Source organism: Pinus tabuliformis, chromosome 7 (genome assembly GCF_031772625.1).
Source record: "Pinus tabuliformis cultivar Carrire ecotype Pingquan chromosome 7, CPIR1, whole genome shotgun sequence".
Lineage (NCBI taxonomy): Eukaryota > Viridiplantae > Streptophyta > Pinopsida > Pinales > Pinaceae > Pinus > Pinus tabuliformis.
Window position 1 is genome coordinate 1,265,628,390 of NC_142293.1, and position 20,848 is coordinate 1,265,649,237.

The 20,848-nt window shown below is 37.5% G+C and overlaps 1 protein-coding gene across 1 annotated transcript in view; it reads left to right on the top strand.

Moving 5' to 3' along the window:
• LOC149252027 (tRNA/rRNA methyltransferase (SpoU) family protein) overlaps positions 1-20,848 on the top strand; it is a 425,400-nt gene that overhangs the window by 294,966 nt on the left and 109,586 nt on the right. Inside the window, 3 exon segments of the mRNA XM_089459645.1 lie at positions 7,733-7,780; positions 7,932-8,039; positions 13,472-13,546. Coding sequence (XP_089315771.1) covers positions 7,733-7,780; positions 7,932-8,039; positions 13,472-13,546 — 231 coding nt within the window.

A 20,848-nucleotide genomic window follows, 5' to 3' on the forward strand; every position in this document is an offset into this window, starting at 1 on the left:
ATGTGGGAGTTGCAATGGAAGTACATCAAGAAATTGGTGGATTTGTACAATCTACTAATACCTTTTTAGATCTAGTAGCTATGGATGATTGAGGGCATCTTGATCTTATTACTTGGTCGGGCTTCCATGGTGGGGATAACATTCATCTATCGACTCTAGCCACCAGATTGTTATCACAGGTTGCTAGTTCCTCATCAACTGAGAGGAATTGGAGTATATATGGCTTCATCCATTTAGCGAAGTGAAACAGGCTGGGAGCGACAAAGGCTGAGGATCTTGTGTATGTTCATTCCAACCTCCGTCTTCTATCACATGTTGAACTAGGGTATAAAAATGGTTCGAGCAAGATGTGAGATGTGGAGCTTGAGATCCTTGACTTGAATCTGACACTGAATGCCATGACTCACCTCAACCTACTTGAGGATATTGTTCTACCACTAGTCCAACCTACTAATGCCACTTCCTACATTCCAGGACCCCCATCATCTATTCATGATGTAGAGTTTCAATATGCAAAAGAGAATGTAGATCCATTTGAGGATATGTAGTTAAACCTACTACACATTATGATATTAGTAGAGTAATCATGGATGAGATGGTAATTTTTGTACTTAATATTATCATTTATGATATTATCCTTTTTGTATGAGGGAGGATGCATCATTTTAGTGTTTCAGTGTTCATATTTATAATATATCTAATGGTTTTAGTTCTAAATGTTGTGATTTATAAATGGATTTGATTTTTGAACTCTAAAAGTGTTTTTTAAATTTTAAAAAATATTATTATATTTTTTGTACTTGACATATCCTTGCCATATCTGGATCTTGGATCTTCAGAAAACTAGCGAATCTGGATCTGGATCCGTATTCGAAGCTTGGTAACTTAGGAAAAATAACCCTCACTCACTTTGATGGTTCAGCTAAGAGTTCTGTTAGAAGATGGGTGCAAGAACTGGACACATACATCCAGCTAAACCGATGAGAGAGGTGGATGCCATTAGGTATGCCACGTTGCATTTGGATGGAGATGCCATTGAGTGGTGGTACTGTGGATTGATCCCCTTGGGTCATGCAAGCACGTCCTATAGGGAGTTCACACGGAGGCTCATAGATAGATTTGACCAGGAGGACACTAGACCCCCTCAAAGGGAGTGGAAATGACAACTTGACAACAAGAAGAGGAGGAGACTTTGCTTCTAACTGTGGGGCCTATGGTGCAAGTACACTGACATCAAGCCTGGGGAGGTCAAGCAGGAGGCAGATGACACGGGTGGTTGTGAGGTGGACATTGATCAGCCTAGTGCGACTCCAAAGTCACCATTGTTAGAGAGCACATTGATGGCACAGGCTGAGACATTGGCAAAGAGAGTGGAGCGCACACCCATATGACCATCCATTGACGAGATGCTAGTTGGCACTGAGGCATCTAGGTCCATGACTGAGTTTCAAGACGATAACCACCTACATCTGACTGACGAGGATGTTTTGCATGATGGGTTGTCTATGGAGGAGCAATTGGAGGCTCTAGTTGAGCCCAAGATGGAGGAGGATGAGCAACCATCTTTGGGGCTAACCATTGATCAGGGACAGAGCAGAGAGCACATGATGGGACTTCAACACAATTCACTTCAAAGGCATGCTGACAGGGCTTTTAACATTTTTAGTTCACCCCTATGCATTAGATTGATAGAGGCAAAGTTGTCTAGATAGATCATAGGGGATGACTGGGTCAGCAGGGGAAGCGACTTGAGCTGAGTATGGCACAACGTCAACATGGAGGGCTTGTTCCATACATGGGAGATTGTACATTCAATACCTCCTTTGGGATTGGATGGCAGGAGGTATTGAGCTGGTACCTCATGGAGCAGACTAGGTGATAAGATACATCCATGGCCACAGTTCAACAGAGGCCATGGATTACTAGAGGGTTTCGAGGGCCATACTGTTGTTTGGATCTAGGTGAGATTCCCATCACATTAAAGAGCATGTCGATGATGGTATTAGCTGCGTGATGGATCCAGTGGTTGGGCACACATGCACTTTCAGAATCCCGTCAAGGCCTTAGACAACACTAGTGACAAGATGGTTTGACAAAGGAGCAGGCATATTTCATGAGTTGTCTTGGCATATTGACTATGCGTGGGGTCATAGGGGGATTAGCCTATTTGAGTAGGAGCTGGTAGGAGGACGTGGCATCGGCAGGCCACCAGACATGGAATTGCATGGAAACGGTGCTCTCTCATTGGTATTGGTCACAAACGCTATTGAGGATAGGGACAATAGTGTCATTCCCATTAGAATGTGAAGAGTTAGGCCACTCAAGTCTGTCAGGGTAGATGAGGCGATGTATCTCACATCATGGAGGGTTTACTAGAAGAGTGGTGGATGCATTGGCACATGTGGGATGCCAGATGGTATAGGGTGGTACAACAATGAGTGTTAGTATCCAGTGGTGCACAAAGTTGTGCCACAAAGTTCAGTGTTATGCAAAGGAGTGTAGAGTATGTGTTTTTGTACAACAAAGCATTATGATGCACAACAAATTGTTGGAGCATTGCCTCTGGAGAGATTTCCCGAGGGGGGAAACCGACATACCATTGGGTTTGGTACTCCCAGGTTTGGAGAGTGGGTTGGTCACAGGGTTGACCGTGAGCTTCCATACGAGTTCTTGGATATACCCATTGGAGCCCACACATTTATCACTCTCTAGCATTGCACACTGATATAGGGGACTTGGGTATTGTCACTTGATGCTCTCATCACGAGCAATAGGACCTAAGAGGTTCATCTGAGACAATTGGACGAGACACAGTGCATCAAGAGAGAGGCTTTCCAGCTGTGGCATATGGTCAAGGTGCGAGTTGGCAGGTGCAGGCTTGGGGATGGTCCGATCTTCTGCAGAGGTAGCACGTGCTCCACCCTTGAGCCCACACTTAGGGAGATGCATGACACCTTTTGGGTGAGACATTCCGAGATGTCTTAGGAGCATATACAACGGTTGGTGGACCCTTCTTGCAGGTGGATGTTTAGACTCCGGGTAATATTGGGCAATGCCTATGGGAGGCAGGATCGTAGATCTCACAATGTGGTATGGCAAGCATAGGGCAGTCTTGCACACACCAAATTGATTCGTGATTGCGTCCAGTGACTGAGACATGGTATGGGTTAGTGCCAACAATTGTCAGGACTATGCCGCAGCCGATATGGCTATGGGATCTAGGGATTCGGTTGGTTGATTGGTCACTCTATTTCGCGATGAGTGGGATCAGGACAGAGAGTGACCCGACTCACTCTTTGTTTCACATATGGGGAACACTAAGGCCTTCATTGCATGACAATGTCAGTTTTCCTTCTTACTGCTCTAGATCAGGGTTAGTGTTGGAAGGGTAGGCCTTTACATCATGGATATGATTTGGCCAAATGTCTTAGGACTCCATAAATATTTTTCCATCAGGTTTCGGGAGAGGAGGATACAATTTGCGCATGATGGGTAGACAATCATGGTCAAAGTGATGCAGCGACAACATGGTGGCACCTTTTTGAGACTAGCATGGGATCTGGGCATCATAGGATTTGGCAGTTTAGCTACCCTTAGGGATGAGCTGGTTTCTATAGGGGAAGATCATTCAGATCTTCCATTGGGCTTTAGTGATACGTTGATGACATAGGGAACTTCACCAGTATGGCAGGATGTTGAGTAGGAAGAGATCAGGGGGAGCACATGAGGACGAGGGTTCATCCTCATCAAGATTGAACTGCATCTTCAAGCGTCTACTCTTGAAGTGCATGAGATCATTTACTTAAGAGGGAAGCTTCTCCAAGGTCTGCTTAGGATTTCACATTATCAGGGTGCTCTACTTACTGTCGATATGCAAAGGGCTTTTGGCGACTTCATCTTATGGGACAATGAGTGGAGCGCAGGAGGCTTCACATGTGTCAGGATGGTTCGGGAACCTATTGTCATGGGATTTATTCATGTGGTGATGGTGCTGCAACAAGGACTGGTTCAGTGGCTCATTTGGGACCCTGTTATTAGCTAGGCTAGCATGTGGAGTGGCAACATATGGTGATATTGCTTGAGGACAAACAATTTTTGGCGGGGAGGACTGTGATGTTCCCAATTTTGTGCATGCAAAAATCACTAAGGAGTTTTGCTAACTTTTGATAATTTAAAAAAAGGGGAAATATAATTTTGTGAGAAAAGGCATAAATTATTATTTTACGGGAGTGGGTACAAAATAATATATAAGGGAGGCAAAATATTATTTTAATGGAAAATGGCGGAAAATAATATTTTATTGGAGAATGAAGGAAAATTATTATTTTATTGGAGAATGGTGGCAAAATAATATTTTATTGAGAAAGGAGGAAAATTATTATTTTATTTAAAATGGCGGCAAAAAGTCTCCTAGTGGAAAATGGGCCCCACCAATAAAATAATAGGGAAAAAGGAGAATCTAGAAGCTAGAAGGAGGCTCAATGGAGAATTATAAATAGAGAATTGGACTCAATTGGAAATCATTCTATTCCTATTTATCTCTTGACATAGAAAAGGAAGCTCAAGTGAGTTTCAAGAGTTTAAAGCGAAACTCAAAGCTATCTTCTGTGGATTTCAAGTGCCACCCTAGTTAGCTCTTAGGGAACATTATTATAGACCTTCCATTGTGCTTATTGCAGAGAATTTCTAGCATATGAAATAATTGTTGCAAGGGCTTCAACATTGTGTTGTTTGTAGGGTATCTCCAAGAAGGCCGAGTTATTGCTCCTTTCACATCAGATCTAAGGAAGAGTTCTTGCATTGCCATTTCCAGATCTGAGTGTGCCCTGAGATAATTAAATGCCAAAGACCAATCCACATTTCTCTTGTGACAATGATGTAGGAGCATCCGGACTTAGCCAGCAATATGATTGTATGTTCACGTGTTGTGGCTAACAAGAGATGAATTTCATTGACCTGAGTGGTGAAAATCAGTTTTAGTAGAGAGGGTTGGATCTTTCGAATTAATCTTTATCTCAATTATTGTAATAATTAGAATATTCTATTATTTTTGGACTAAGAGATAAGTTGTTAGTATAGGTGTGTCTCAGAGCTTGGAAATAGGGATTTAATTGTTAGATTGATTAAAATAGGGATCGAGTTGTTAATGCAGTTAGGATAGGATTCGATTCATAAAAGAGAAAAAGAATGTAATGATAGAGATTAGATGATTGAGAATAGAGTGTGTAAGCGAGAGTTTGAGTGACAGAGATAGGGTTTGAGATTGAACAGAGGTTAGACAAACTGTTGTAATCGAGCCGAGAGGGCCAAGACTCTGTAATTTACATTTTGTTGAATAAATGATCAAGTGTGGTGTTGCGTGTTAATCCTGGTGCAGAAGTTCATTCGTATCTATGTATCGGCGTTCTGGACTTAATCAGGTATTTTCCTTTGTTTAAACACTTTATTTGTAAATCACTGTCAATCAGTATTATGTGTAATATTGAGCTTAAAGCGCTAAACCTTTCCTTAAGCACTTTTCCTTAAAGTATGAATTAAAGCACGTGGGTTGTATTTGATAAGCGGGAAGCGGTATCTCGCGCGCCCAAAAGGAGGTAAATGGTATTGTTCCAAGTCCGCACGATTAACCTTAGCGGCCGACACATAGCCGAGGAAAACCACTTTTCTCGCACGCTCTCGATTTGATATTGACCGTGCAAGAATCCGCGCGAGATTGCGTGACCGCCGTTCGATTGGACGAGTCACTTTGATGGTGGAGATCGTCTGGCTAGTTTACGAGCGGACGACGTGATATCCGTTGGATCTAGGGAAGTGAGATCAACGGTGCAGATTGAAGCACTCGATCTGTGGAAAAGTCAAGGTGGGACCAGCAGTGATTGGTCAGGATAAGCGGGACCCTTAGAAGGGAAACACACGTATAGAATCTGTTTGTGCACAACTGATTGGTTATAAAGTTAACCATTAGTCTAATTAAAGACTACCACCTCATTTTTGTCAACCTCATGCGTCAGACAGTGCCAAGGGAAGAGTTCAGCTAGTTTATAACTTTATAGAAGGGCTGAGTTACCTTGCATCAGTTTGTGGAGACCGAATCAATTGATCCATAGGAGGCGAGTTATTTTCTCCTAGGAATGAGTTGCCTAAGGAAGACACCTTTGGATTTTCAGTGCCAAACAGTGAGGCCAAATTCTGCCATTGAAGTGGACCAATTCATTTCAAGGGATGACAAATTTCATATAGTTTCAGTACCCAAATTATCCAAGGAGCCGATTGGGTTATTTGCTCGTAATTTGTTGTGCAATTTTCAAAGGGTGCTCTCCTCCATTTCAGAATTTAATTTCCAGTTTTCAGATCTGAATTTATCATCCCTCATGGAGGTCGCTTTACACCAAAAGGAGAGCCAGTTGACATGTGTTTATAATCAGCTTCAGATTTGTGTTTGTCATGGGGTGAATTCATAGCCCAGTGCTGTAGCAGCTTGTCAAAGGTGGCTGAATTGTTCCCTGTATATTCCAGCGAATTATTAAAAACATCAAGTCTGGTTTCCGCATCAATTTGGAGCTTGTACCAGGTGTTGAACTCCATGCCATTGTAATTATAAATTTTTCTCATAAACAAAGATCAGATTTTGCACCAGAAATGTCTCTCAAAGTATTGTGAAATCTGTTCCTTTTTCAGATTCTCATTCCACCACGTTCCTCCACTCTCATTACTTACTGTATGTTTATGTACTAAGTTAATGAATGGTTGTCATTGCTTAAATTGGTTGCTATACTGGTTTAAATCAGCCTTACATATATTTCTGGGTACCATATAAATCAGCTAGTGTATTTTGAAGCTTCCATTGCATATATGTTGTTCACTATACATGTTTATTTGGATATAAACTTCAGAAAATTACGTACAGCACTTTGCACCCAAAATGTTTGTTAAAATACCATAGCGAACTGACCTTAATAAACAGAGAAAATTTGTGGGTTTCCTAAGATATTCTGATAAGGGACATTACATAATGCAGCACAGTATGAAATAGCTGCTTCTTCTTCCTTGTGCAGATTAATTTTTATAACCTAGAGACCATGACTTACTGAAAACCATTCCTGCTGTGCCTATCCATCAAATTTTTTTAGCGAAGGTTGTTGTCTTTGTGCAAAACTGTGTGCCTGATGCTTACCTTTGATAAGATAATATATCTTTACTAATGCCCATGAATGACCAAAAGTAGGTAAATGGGATAGTACAAAAAATGGTACAATCCAGTAGTGATGTTCAGAAGTGTCAAAGCATCCCGTATAATCTAAAAGGCAAAGCATAATTATCCCAAAGCATCCCCTACAATCTAATAGGTAAAGCATAATTATCTACGTGAGTGTCGTAATTGCATGTATTGGATACAACCCTGAAAATAATTATTCAACAATAGAACCGTCTGCCTTCCTTTTGGTCTATGTGCAGAGATTGCATTTCTTTGAAGATACACTTGCCATATCTCTATTAAAAACTAGAAAACAATGCTGTTGGGCCAAGTATCTATTTGTTGAGAATTACAAGAAGTTTTAATAGTTAAAACTTCAAGCCTGTACTCTTTACTTATCTGCTGTTTTAGAGAAAGTTCTGCCTGCAAATTAAACTCTCTTTATTTTGAAACGTTAAAGGACTGGGTAGTTTTGTTTTAGCACAATGCAGTACTAACCATTAGCATTGTTTTTTAATTTCTTTCTTTCCAATGCAGGTCAATGATGTGGACCTTGCCAGGGAACTGTACAAAAAGTCAAGCTCTGTAAGCATAGAATCCCTGATATAGTTTGTCTTTCTAAAAACAAGGCAATTTGTATATATATTTGTTTTATAGTTAGAAACATTTATGTACCTGGGCCAGCCGTGGAAAACTTTTTTTCAGATACACATTACCCTCTCAATACTTCTTTCAGATTCACAGGCGAAAGACTCGTGTTTGGCAAATGATCTGCATTTTATCACGGTTTGTGGATGAAGGTTCACTTCAGCAAGTTACGTCTGCCATGCATAAATGCCTTTATGTAAGAGACTGGCAGCTTATCATCCTGATTTCTTCTTTAGGGTCTATGCTTAATAAGAGGGACAGTACAGTGTTCTATTCTATACTCATGTTCATGCTTATATTGTTGATTCTTGAATAAATTATATATCTGATTATTGTCTGTGTATTATCTTAAATAGAACATGCATTGAGGAAGCTAAAGAGAGTATATAGATAAGATGTATAAGATATGATAATCAGATTCACCTGATTCATGTTTGTGGTTGGTATCAGCAAAAGATTCCAGTGCATGTGCAGCACACATACTGAAATGGGAATCTGAACTCTTAACATTATATATATATATATATATATATATATATATATATATCTAAAGAGAATGAAGTTTTGGAAAAAAGTAGGTACACTATACATCAGTATTCATATAGAAATGGTTTCAGCTTTGTCTTCACTGTTCAGATACCATATTCTATTTGGGATTGAGATTCATCAACAGTGAATTATGAACATCATAAATGTAACTCTCTGATAATAAATCAAATTTCAGATTTTCATTTCAGAGAATTCATAATTTATACTTCTGCTAAATTGAAAAATCGTATATTAATGTCTCATATGTCACTCAAAAATCAGAAATTACAAACAGGTTCTTCAGTTGGGGTCCATATATCAATGTCAGAGTATCATATGTCAAAATATGAATGATAAAGCTCAAAAACCTCAAAATAACAAAAACAGATCTTATCTGGCAAGCTCCACAAGTCTGAAATGAAAAAATGTGAAACATGAAAACCTAGAAAGTGAGAGGCCAATCCCATTGATAGTCATTGTCCTCCACATCCTCCCATGGAACAACACCTAATTCCCTACATTAATGATATGAGGCAACATGGGTTGAAGAAGATGCCATATGAATACCATTCTGCCCACCAATAAAAGATGCAAAAGAACTTGCCACAACCAACCAAGGCCTAGGCATGGAAGCATTATCGAAAATCCCAACACATAAAGGATTAGTAGAAGAACTAGCCAAAGAGATTATAGCCATCGGGAAATCAGCAGTATCCAAGTTTACATCTTCGGTATTCACATCCAAATGTCCCATAGCTTCAATTAACTCTCACAGTACTCTGTTTATGATCAATAGATAGGCGGAGATTTAGTGGAAGTACACAAAATCTTTTTCCTTTGATGATGGGAGTTTGTTTGTCTTGACTGAATGGTTGAATTCATAAGTTGTCCAGTTTCTCTGAGATTGGAGAGCTGAAAACTTTGTGTAATAGATCTAGATGCAAGGGCTTATAACTCTTGATTTTGGGAACCTGATATGACCACCATGCAAAAGACTTCATAATCCCCTATCAGTGAGTGCATTTACATTTCCAAATGCACCATTTTTGTGATGAATGGAGTAAATTGGATCTTTTCCTCAGAGTTCCATTATATTAGAACAAATGTTTGAAAGTGCTGTTCTATAACCATTGGCCACCTCACTATATTTTATTTGGGCCCTCAGCTTACCCCCAAATTGAGCCAAGCATATGCCTCATCATACTACTTCGGGTTTAAGGCATAGGCTAAGGCATGCAAATGGGTATATTATTTGTTCCATCTATTAATGATTATGTCCTCTATGCAATGTTCTCAAAACCAAACTGGTGATCAAACTGGAAAACCCTTTGAACCGAGAATTAGTCGGAACCTGACTGGAACCGGTAAAAAAATCTGGACCAAAAAAACGGTTGCCAGTGACCTGAATTTTTACTCTTTGGTAAGAGCTTAAGAGGAGGACTTCTCACCTAGATTAGGCATTTTAGATTAAAAATTAACCAAGATAATTGCATTCAAATCTAGTATAGGTGCATTTCATTCTAATACATCTCATGGTTTTACTTGCAATTGGTCATTTTACTTGTCATTGTTGAATTGAATACTTTGTTTTGGCAAGCATTATTTCATCTATATTTTGCAAGTAGAATACTAATTGTTTTCCTTTTGCAAGATATCCTTGTATGCTTTGATTTAGCAATTGATCATATATATTTGAAAGCATCCTTATATCTTGTATCATTGTGCTAATATTTTCTTGTTTCACTTTCAGGGTTACTTGTGTTTTTATTTCAAAGCATTTCATTTATATTAAGCAAACATCTTTCATTTTTTGAGCAATACTTTAAAAGGCACTGGTCCTTCATATGGTTATGCTTATCTCATGTGTTGATGGTTATTTCATTTCATATTGCTCACATCATATTTGCTTATAATCTTAAGAAAGTAATCCACCTCACTTTAACATTCTCCTAGAACCTCAGATCTCTAACTTAGTTTTCATTTAGGGACCACCCCGCATAGCTAGCCTAGGAGATAGCTTAAATGGAGAGAGTTGGGAATAGGTGACAACTTCTAATGTTAGTTCCTTACCACCAACCACACCTTGTGAGGTTGAAGTATTTCTTAGTAACTGTAGGTAGGTGTAGGTGGCAGGGTCAACAAGGCTAAGTCACCTGACACAGGGATACGAGACATGCGGGACACGAAAATTCGAGTGTCGGACACGGGCATGTAGACTCCCTGGAACAAGACACATAGGATGCATGCTATATATATATATTAAAAATTAATACTAAATAGATATTTCTTACACAAATTCTCATTCATGATACAAATTCAGACATAGATCTAGATTCTACATTGTAAATTTAAAATTTGTAAGTTATACAGTGTAACATTATCAATACAAATACAATTGTGACAGATTCATCAATAATCTAATAGAAGAAAGACAAGAAACTACAATTTTCTCATTAAATGTGTTACATAGGTATACCGTAGTAGCAATGGCAATGGAAAATAGAAATAGAAATACAAAAAAAGTACAAGGTCGTAGATAGTTCGTGAGTCATCAATCATCATTATCATAAAAATCAACATCACTGTCATGGTCACCACTGCTCTCCTATGCTACATCCTTCTCTGTATCCAATGTAATCTCTGCATTTGTTGGTGTGGAGTATGACCCCTCAAGAGTATCACCATCATCAAAAGTGACAGGCTCTAGCACTGGGCCATTAAGATCCAAGTTGGCCAATGCCAACTCAACACTGTTGTCCAAACCCATATCATCAGGGAAGACATTCCACATATTTCTCTTTCCCTTCAACCACTCATCCATCTGCTTGTAAATAAGACGAAGGTTGGTGTGCACATATACCATTGTCTCTGCCTAGGACTGCTCAAGCCTGCTCTTCTTGACACTATACAAATTCCCATATGTGCTCCAATTCCTCTCGCAACAAGAGGATGAAGTCACCTGAGATAGGAGCCATGAGGCTAACTACTATAGAGGAGGGCTTGTTGCCCTGTGAGTTTCCCACCAAGAATAGGGCTTCTTAGCCTCCCTGTCTCTAATCACATCATAGCTTGCAAATCGCCTGGTGCCAGTGGAAAACTCTGCAAAGGCATCCTCCACCTCATCAAGGGATGCTCTATCCTGAAATATCCGCCTCAATGCATCCTTCCTTTGCTGTGAAATTTCACCATCCATGTGAGGAGGGAATCTGCGGGAAGGTCCACCATTCAACCACTCATGGCTATAGTATTTTGGGTTCAATGAGTGAGCCAAACAATGCAAAGGTGTGCAATTCTTGTCCCATATGCTGACAAGAATATCCTGTATGCTGGTGAGGAAGGCCTTTGATGATGTCTCATACTCAGGGCCCTCACTCTATAAAATAATGGTCCTCGCAGACTCAGTCATGGAATCCCATCCCTTATAAGCCTCTCCCAGGATGGGTTGGTTTGTATCTGCAAATCGTAGCAAAGTAATGATTGGGTCCATGATCTTAATAGTGAGATCTACCCTCTCCCACCAAGCATCATCTAACACTGTGTCCTTGACTCTTTTTGAGGTTGCTTGATTTGTCTTTCTCCAAAAAGACAAAAACCTCGAAATAACCATGGCCCCAAGACCGGTCTTGACCTCCTTCAGCCTCTTCAACATGATGAATGAAGAGGCAAGCCATGTATCTGCAATCTTGAACAATGATAGATGGTTTTACTCTAGGACACACTGGACACACTCCAGGACATGTTGGACATGAGAATCCCATGTTGCAGGTCACGCTGGACACGAGAATCAGACATGTGTCCTAGAGAATTGTGTCTGATTTGTGAGATTCGGGACACAAGGGTTGGGGGAGGGGGACGAATCCAGTTCTTAGCATCGAGGGTTATATTATTCTTGCTTTGCATAGGTAGGAGATATAGATAGAGGATCACTTTGTATTTGTATGCCCCTTGTATTAAGTGATATGCAGTTGTTTCCATTGCTTGTTCAAAGAGTCTTATAATGCACTTTCCACTTTTTGTTGGTATTCAACCCAATGATGCTTGGAGGCATATGGCAGGTGCCCTCAAGCTTAGATCTTACATCCTTTGGCCACCCACCTGGCTTGACACTACTCTAAGGATCACATCTTTCTTCCCTGGTGCTCCTACTGGGCTAGGCAACAATTGGTAGTAGAGTGTAGCACCATCTCAACACCCAGATTTGTTAGACACTAGGATGTAGTCTAGTGGTGCCCCCCGTAATGAGACTCTTGTGGAGTTCCCAACTTGGATCATGTGACAATTTATGGTTGGCCAACAAATAACTTTCTTCCAATTCCCATTAGTGGGCCACCTTTTCTAGATAGAGAGACCTCTCTTGGGACAGATCCAACTCTTCCAACTAATGCTTTAGCTGAGGATTCTTTCCTTTGGACTTGGAAAGAATTTTAAATTTTCACATGAGAAACTTTTAGTATGATCACATCTTTTAAAATTCTAAAATGTGAAAATAACATTCATCTAATTATCAATATCTACTTGTCAAAGGAATTGAACACTGCTATCAATGGATGTTAACGTCAAAACTGCACACTGTTGCCCCGAAGTATTAAAGTGTAGCTGAGACATTACATTGGCAAATCAGAACTAGAGGAATGTCTGTGGTCTGTCACTTTCAAAAGATGTTTGAAAGTCCAACAGCGATTAGGTTTATAGAATCTGCACATGTATCTGGTATGTGTCTTTGATGTGAATGTTTTTCTTTGATCTCCAGGGAAGAAATAAAAGAAGCAAAAATGTTCAATTTGTTAGTAATAGACTATAGTTAGTACTTAGTAGTTACTACCCTCTAGTTTCTCCTGAAGCGTGTGTAGTAGAATTAAGTATGACCACTGAGATCTAGTCATCAGGCATTCAAAAGATTAAGAGAGTTATATTTGCAATGCTCATTGGGAGATCAAACAAAACTCTTTAAAATCTCAATAAAATTCCTATTGTCTGTTTGCTAGTTAATTTTAACTGGAACTCTTTCATTCAATTTGATGAATAATTGCTGTTTCCTGTTTCTTAGAGATCTATCTAATAATATGCAATGTGCATTGATTGCGTTCTCTTTTCTTACAGATGAACAACCTGCCTGCAGTTCGCCAGTATATTGAAATTTTTGCAATGCATTTATACTTAAAGTTTCCATCCATGGTATGTCATCTTTTCTTTACTTTGCTAACATATAAGGCCTTGGCTTTGGCTTATAGATCTCCTTGGAGTACTTTTTAAATTGGATACTATTTGGTATTAGCTTTTTATAATAAGTGCCTAACCTTTGATTTCTGCAAATGACTTATTTAGAAAACTGCAGTTTATGGTTCTAACTTTTAAGTTCAAAACTTCTATTTTATGACATGTATGAATATTCTAATTTCTTATGTGTTTGATCATCATTGATGTAGTCTTAGTAACTAGTTTCAATATTTTGAAAATGTTCTAGTAGCTAAAAGATTTGGATATTTATGCTTATATTTTATTTTTGTATGTGTAATCTGTGATCTGTGCAATATGCTTATATATATCTGTGGTAACTAGTTGTTTCAATATTTTATAAATGTTTAAGTAGCTATATTTTAAAATGTTGCTTCTATATATATATATACACACACACACGAATATCTGACACAGGACAGTTTGACCTATCTATATATATATATATAATGTCTCCCTCATGTCTTGTTACTGGGGTCAACCTGTCCTGTGTCAGATATTCGTATCCAGGTGTCCTCCATGTCCTGTGTCGAATGCTTGTATCTATTTGTCCTCTGTGCCCCATATCCTCATGTCATGTGATTTAGGTGGCAAAGATAACAGTCCTGTCATGCAAATATGTAATGGAACTCATGCTGCTAAAGTTGGGAAGGAAAAGCCTCATAAAAGCACCAAGGTGAACAACCTCCTTTCATCTGCATGCTGATCTAAATCCACAAAAAGACTGCCTACACCTGATAAAAGCAGCAGGTAAAATATTGTCCATCCTTCATGCAAGAACAGTGTTTATTCAGTGCCCACAACAGTCGCTAATGCATGCATAGATTAGCACTTCCATTAGCACCAATGTTCCACCAAGTTTCCGGGATGGGGTTTTGCATGAATGGGGAGACACACAGGGGGGATGTGTGGGAGTACCACCAAATTTTAGGGAAATTCAGGGGGACAGGGGGTTGTCAGGGTGCATATCTATCTATCTATATATATATAAACGTGATTTAAATTCAATTCAATGAAGAAATACATTGATTCATACATCATAACTGATTCAATGAAATAGAAATAGTAATTTATTGCATACATTGATTTAAATTCTTCATTCATCTTTCTAGAGTCTACAATAATTTAAATTCATCATTCCTTATTCTTGAATACGATTGGTACTTAGCAAAATAGTAGATACTAAAGTTTGAAGACTGGAATACTAACTTGAAATTACCAAGCTCAAAAGTAGTTAAATGTGACAAGTCAAAGACTCGGTCTAAGGTCATTGGTATGTAGGTTCAAGACTCAAAAGTTAAAACTAAAAATGAACAATGGACAATGAACCAATGTGATTAGTACTGGACAGGTCATCGAAATGGTCGACCCCAAAACCACCGGACCAAAAAACATACCTAAAAATTCAAAATTTGAAAAAAAAAACGTAAATATTCATGTGCATCCATATGAATTCAAACCATTATACACAAATATGCAAAGTTTTCTCATATATATGGCAAGGGTGCATATAACAAAAATAGCACCAAGTGCCATCCATGTTTGATCCAAAAATACATCAACAAAGAGGCTCTAGATGTCCTCTATAGTCGAAAGAAGTCATGCTACAACAAATATGTACATATCATTAAAATCATTGGCTATATTGTGATTGTTATCATCAATTTCACCCTCTAAGCATTAAAATAAGATAAAAAAATCTTAACATGTCAAATCGAGATTTTGTTGGAGTGATGGCTACAATTTTACTATGGTCATGACTCATGACAGCGGAGTTCAACAATCAAGGCCACGAACATCGAGGTACATAGAGGGCTTGATGCTCTTGATTAAATGCTAGTTCCATACCCTCACACGTGTAGAATTTAATAGAAATGTTGCAATGGCAAATACATTGAAGACTGCAAATGCAGCCCACAGAACATTTACTTTTTATCATGTGGAAATGCGAAAATAGGGATCTCTAGATGTGGAAATTGTGTTAGTCCTATTATTGTCTTTTCTGTTTTTATTATTTAATTCATGGCACATGACTGAACAAGGGTTTATTTTGAATACTATACAGTGCAGATGACTGGTTCTGTTAAGATTTGATATCCCAACATTTGAATTTTTGTGAAATGATTTCGTTGCAATGATGTTATATAATATTTTTTTTAAAAATCAGCTGACTTGTACTTGGACTTGGCTGAGTTGATTGAGTTGACCAATGAGGGCATTGACTTGGCCCTCAAACTAGCTAGGGGGACTGGTTTGGTAAGAAACTGGTACGTCTCAGTCCAGTTCATAACTACTCGGCTGAGTTCATAGCAGGTCAGTTCCCTACAGGTTGTGGCTCTAGTGATCATTGGTAGAGGAGGGTTAGTGTGATTTTGTTTGGGCATTGATAATCATCTTGGCTTCTTCAGCTCGCTCATAGGCTTCCAATAAAGTAGCTGGGCATTGCATCATGAAATGTGCTTGAATTTCCTTATGGACATAACTGATGAAATATTCTCTGAAATGGGTCTCAAATAGGCCCTCTTTATGAATTTCCAACTGCTCAAAATTTTGCTAAAAGCATATAACTGGACCTGTTTGGCATAATTTTGTCAGTCACCCCAAATAATGAGTGTCTCATTTAAAGTGAGTATAGATGGCTTTCTCAAAATGACTCCAGCAAATGTAGGTTGTGGAGGTCAACTCCATTCTGAGTAATCTAGGAAGTTCTAATACCTGTCTGCAACCTTTGCCATGAGATGGGAAATTGGGTCATCAATATTGTGGCACTTGGTTTTTAGATCTTCAATTTCTTCTCATTTATCTTTTAATCCATGGCTTGTGTGTTGCAAGCATGGGCCATGGGATTGCTTAAGATTCCGTCAAGGTGTTTTCGTAGACTTATAACAATATGACTAATGGGTTGAGAGGAGCTTTTGAGATACATCACAAACATTACAATTCCAAATGACTGACATTATGTAAGGAATTATGTTGAAAAAATTCCCAAATTCGTTGTATATTCAAAGACATAGGAATTTATCCTTAGACTCCTAAGGACAAAGGAGTGTCAAGTGCTATACCTCTTTGATTTACCGAAGTGTAACAACCATTTTTATACTCCTCATGTAAATATTATTATGTGCACTGTTCTTGTAAATTGATGTAAATTGATAAATGATGACTGGACTGATGTCAAACTAATATCTTTCCTCTTGATATGAGCCTTGTTTCTTCTTGAGTGCAATTGACCCATAGTTCATCAAATTTTGGAGCATCTTTTCTAGGGAAAGTTCCAGCTGCAAAAGCATCCCATGATTCAGGTAAACCATTGAGTGTTGTAACTACTAATTCTTGATCAGAAATGACTTCATCAATTGCTTGTAGCTGATCTCTTAGTTGAGATATCCTCATGAAGTATGAGGCTATAGTATCATTCCTTGTCATTCTAACTTTACGAAGTTCGTTCTTCAAACACATGGCTTGACCAATATTGTTGATAGTGAACAAATTGATTAAGGCATCATACATCTGCTTTGAAGATTGAAGAACTGAAGCATCAGGAATTGAGTGAACCTTGATAGAGTCCAGACTCCACAATGATGCTAATGGCTATGATATCATTCTTTTCAAACTTTTCTTTCTCTTCACCTTGCTTTGGTTCGACAACCTTGCCTTTAACAATACCTACAAGACTTTCTTTTGCAAGGAGAAGATCAATCCTTGTCTTCCAAGCCCTAAAGTTTGTAGGCTTGTAGCTCCTTCTAATTTGTTCTCTGCCTTCATGTGGGAATCCATAGTCTTTGACAAGCAAATAGATTGTAGATCTAGGGTTTCAAGAGTGATCTCTTACCAAAGCTTCTTCATGAGTGATCTTGGTGTCATTTTTGTCACCAAAACTCTGATACCATGTTAATTTTTTGAGTGCAAAATATATATAAGCACAAATTTGTGAAAATTATGATAATTACTTCTAATGATATGGTTCTTTTAATAATTCCAATTAATCATTAAGAAATTACACTTCAAAGATTCAACCATACACCATAAGGATAGTAGAGATCACAATGCACAAAAGAGAACACAAGATTTACCTTGGGAAAACTCACTTACTGGAAAACCCAACAACCTTTTTCTTAGAGAAATTCTTCAGTTCAACAAGAGATACATCTAACGCTACTTGTCAAACATGTGAACAAGCTAATGGTCAAACCTAGTCTACAACCCTCAAGTCAAGCCAAGCTTCTGCTTCACAAAGTTTCCGCCTTCCAGACCTGCCTAGAATTTCGGCCTGCCCAGAAAATGCTACCTGGAGATTGCCTAGAATTTCAGACTGTCTAGAAAACTGCCTAGAAAAAGTCACACGTGCAAAAATTGAGAGAGAGAGATGCGAGCGAGAGAGAGACCTTCGTCCTTCTTTTTCCTCTTGACCTTCACTTGGATGCCCAGAAACTGCCTTCTTGTGATGAGGTCGAATGGTGCTCTTGTGGAGGAGGTTGAATGACTTTATATAGATGTTCTACCTTCACGAGTGGGTGTGTCTCTTCACTAGGGCTGACTTGACTTGAGGGAGGGCTAACTTGACTATCTTAGAGCCAAAGTTCAAATTTCAAATTTCAAAATTTTCTTTTTCAAATCTGACTTGAAAAGCACGGCTTATAGTAATTCTTTCAAGGGATAAATAATCAAAATAACATGAAGAATATGTCTTACAAATTCTTTATATATTACAAGGCCCACAAATTTAAATTATGAAGACTGACATAAATGTTGAAAGTAAAGTAGCTAAAAATAAATATTATTGTACTAGGCTATAAGTTTAATCTATAATTAGTGCAATGCGGTATATGTATTATGATTTTTATTTTTATTTTTATTAATAAAGAAAAAATTATAATATAAGAAATTGAATTGAATTAATTTATTATTTTGATTACTTTTTAATATTTTTAATTTATTCAACATTATATTTTAAACTTAATTAATAAAATCTCACTTTCTTATATAAAATAAATCACAATAAATTTGTTTCATTAAACGTATAATCATTTTAAACAAAACATAAATATATTTAAATGCATCGCTTGCTAAAATTTTCTCCTTTAAATCATTTATTTTATTAAAGAGAAAAAAAACTACTCCTTTTTGCACTAATAAAAGGAGAATGATGAGTAAATAATTTATTTATTTTTAATAAATAAAAGAGGATAATGGATAAATTAAATACCAAAATTTCAATGGAATAAGATCACCACAATTAGAGTTCATATGGAGAATTTAAATCTTCCTTAAGTTGACTTATCTTGTTAACCACCATGGTATCTAGTGGATTTCACAATAGCTTCTATTATTGACAATGTGGAGCTATTTATGTGTGGACTTTCAAAAGGATTTTGGAGGATCCAAATCCTTAACATTGTCTAGAATCACATTGCAAAAACCATACCCTTAACCCTAGATGTCTATTAGGCTATGTTAAACACTAGGTTGTTAATAAAGGAAAGTGTTCCATTCTTGTTCTATTACGTATTTGCCACATAGGGGAGAAAATAAATGAGTTGGATATTGAAGGAAAATAAAATATAATATCTCATATTGGCCATGATGTTCATGGCATCTCCATGGTGAGTAACCATTTCTTTGTATTTGATTTTGGGATAGAGAAGAAGAGAGAAAATAATAGGCCTTGGGTTTTTCTTATATTGGGATTTCCTAGTATACATCTTGTTTTTTTTTTGGATAATTTGTTTTGCTTGTTACTTTCATCTCAATTCCAACTTATATCAGTCAATTCTTTATTAAACTAGTAATATTAAAGGTCTGCAATCTGATATAAAATAATACATAGTAAATGGTTGTACAACATTATAATATTTGTTGTGATGAATTGTTCTAGTGGAATGCCAAGAGTAGTTACAAATCATATTAGTATCAAAACAAATTTCTTTGAGGTTTTGGGGGAAGTTGCAAGATCTAGGAATTGGTATAAATCTTGGAAAAGCTAGTCATAGTGAATGAATATAGTAACAACCCCAATGATCAGTACAAAGAAGGATTTTCAAAAATGAAACAACAAATTTATAAATGTCTCAAAACATCAAAATTCTCATGGTGGCTCTAGAGAACAAGTGTGGATTTTTCAAGGCGTTTGGTGGTTCTAACTTAAGAAATTGATTAAATGAGAAATATGTAATAAGAGCCCCAAAAAAAGGAGTTGGAAAAGGGTTAGATGGAAAGAGAGAAATTTGGAGTTTCATCACTTCTTCTCAATATTTATTTAAAGTGGAACAAAAATGGACATGAAACATTGCCAAGGTGAGATTGATGTTGTTAACTTAATTCAATGGTTGCAATAATTAGAGGTTTACTTCAATGTAAATTACATCCCAAAAGATATATATTTCATTTTCCCAATTAAAGTTAGAAGGCCATGATAAACTTGGTTAGAAAGTCACACGTATATTTTTATGCTAGAGGATGATCCCCCAACAACTAAGTGGGTGGTATTTAAAATGATCATCACACCCCAATTGTAGCCTATTAAGTATGAAGAGGGCTAATGGGTCCACTAGCATTATTTTTTGTAGGAAAAATGATGGAGTGTGTAAGAGTACACCACCAAGTTAAGAAGAATGAAAGCATTATAATTATCTGTTTTAAATAATTACAATAAATAAATATGATAATATGTATTTATATTTTACTAAAAATATTACAAATTTAACAATTTTTATTAATTAGATTAAAACACCACCATCGTTTGCCCCTAAATAAAAATGAAATAGTCCCTTTCACCACCAAGAATGATACAAATTTATGCAGGGAACAAAATGAAAATACATATTTAAATCCAAAACATAGAGACACAGTGAAATTCAACTTCAATTAATAAATGGAAAATGTTGAAACTATATGCACGCAGAATGAAATAAGCTAGCTGAAATGGTGGTAGCTTATCTTTGAGAAGAGATGTGCCAACTATGCGCTTTCCTAAATTGTGTTATAATGAGGCTCAAAGGCATTTTGACCATGAAGAAACAATGAGAAATCATAAACATAAAAAACCCTAACCGTGGTAAGTTCAGATAGGCCTCTCTTACCATATGTTCTTAGTAATGCCCCGAGCACTGAAAGTGACTTAATGCTCAAAGTAGCACTGGAAGTGAGTTATTGCTCAAAAAGTACAGAAGGATATGTGATTCAACTAGTTTCATACATGATGTTCAAGTAATGTTTCTGTAGATACACAACATTCGTATATGT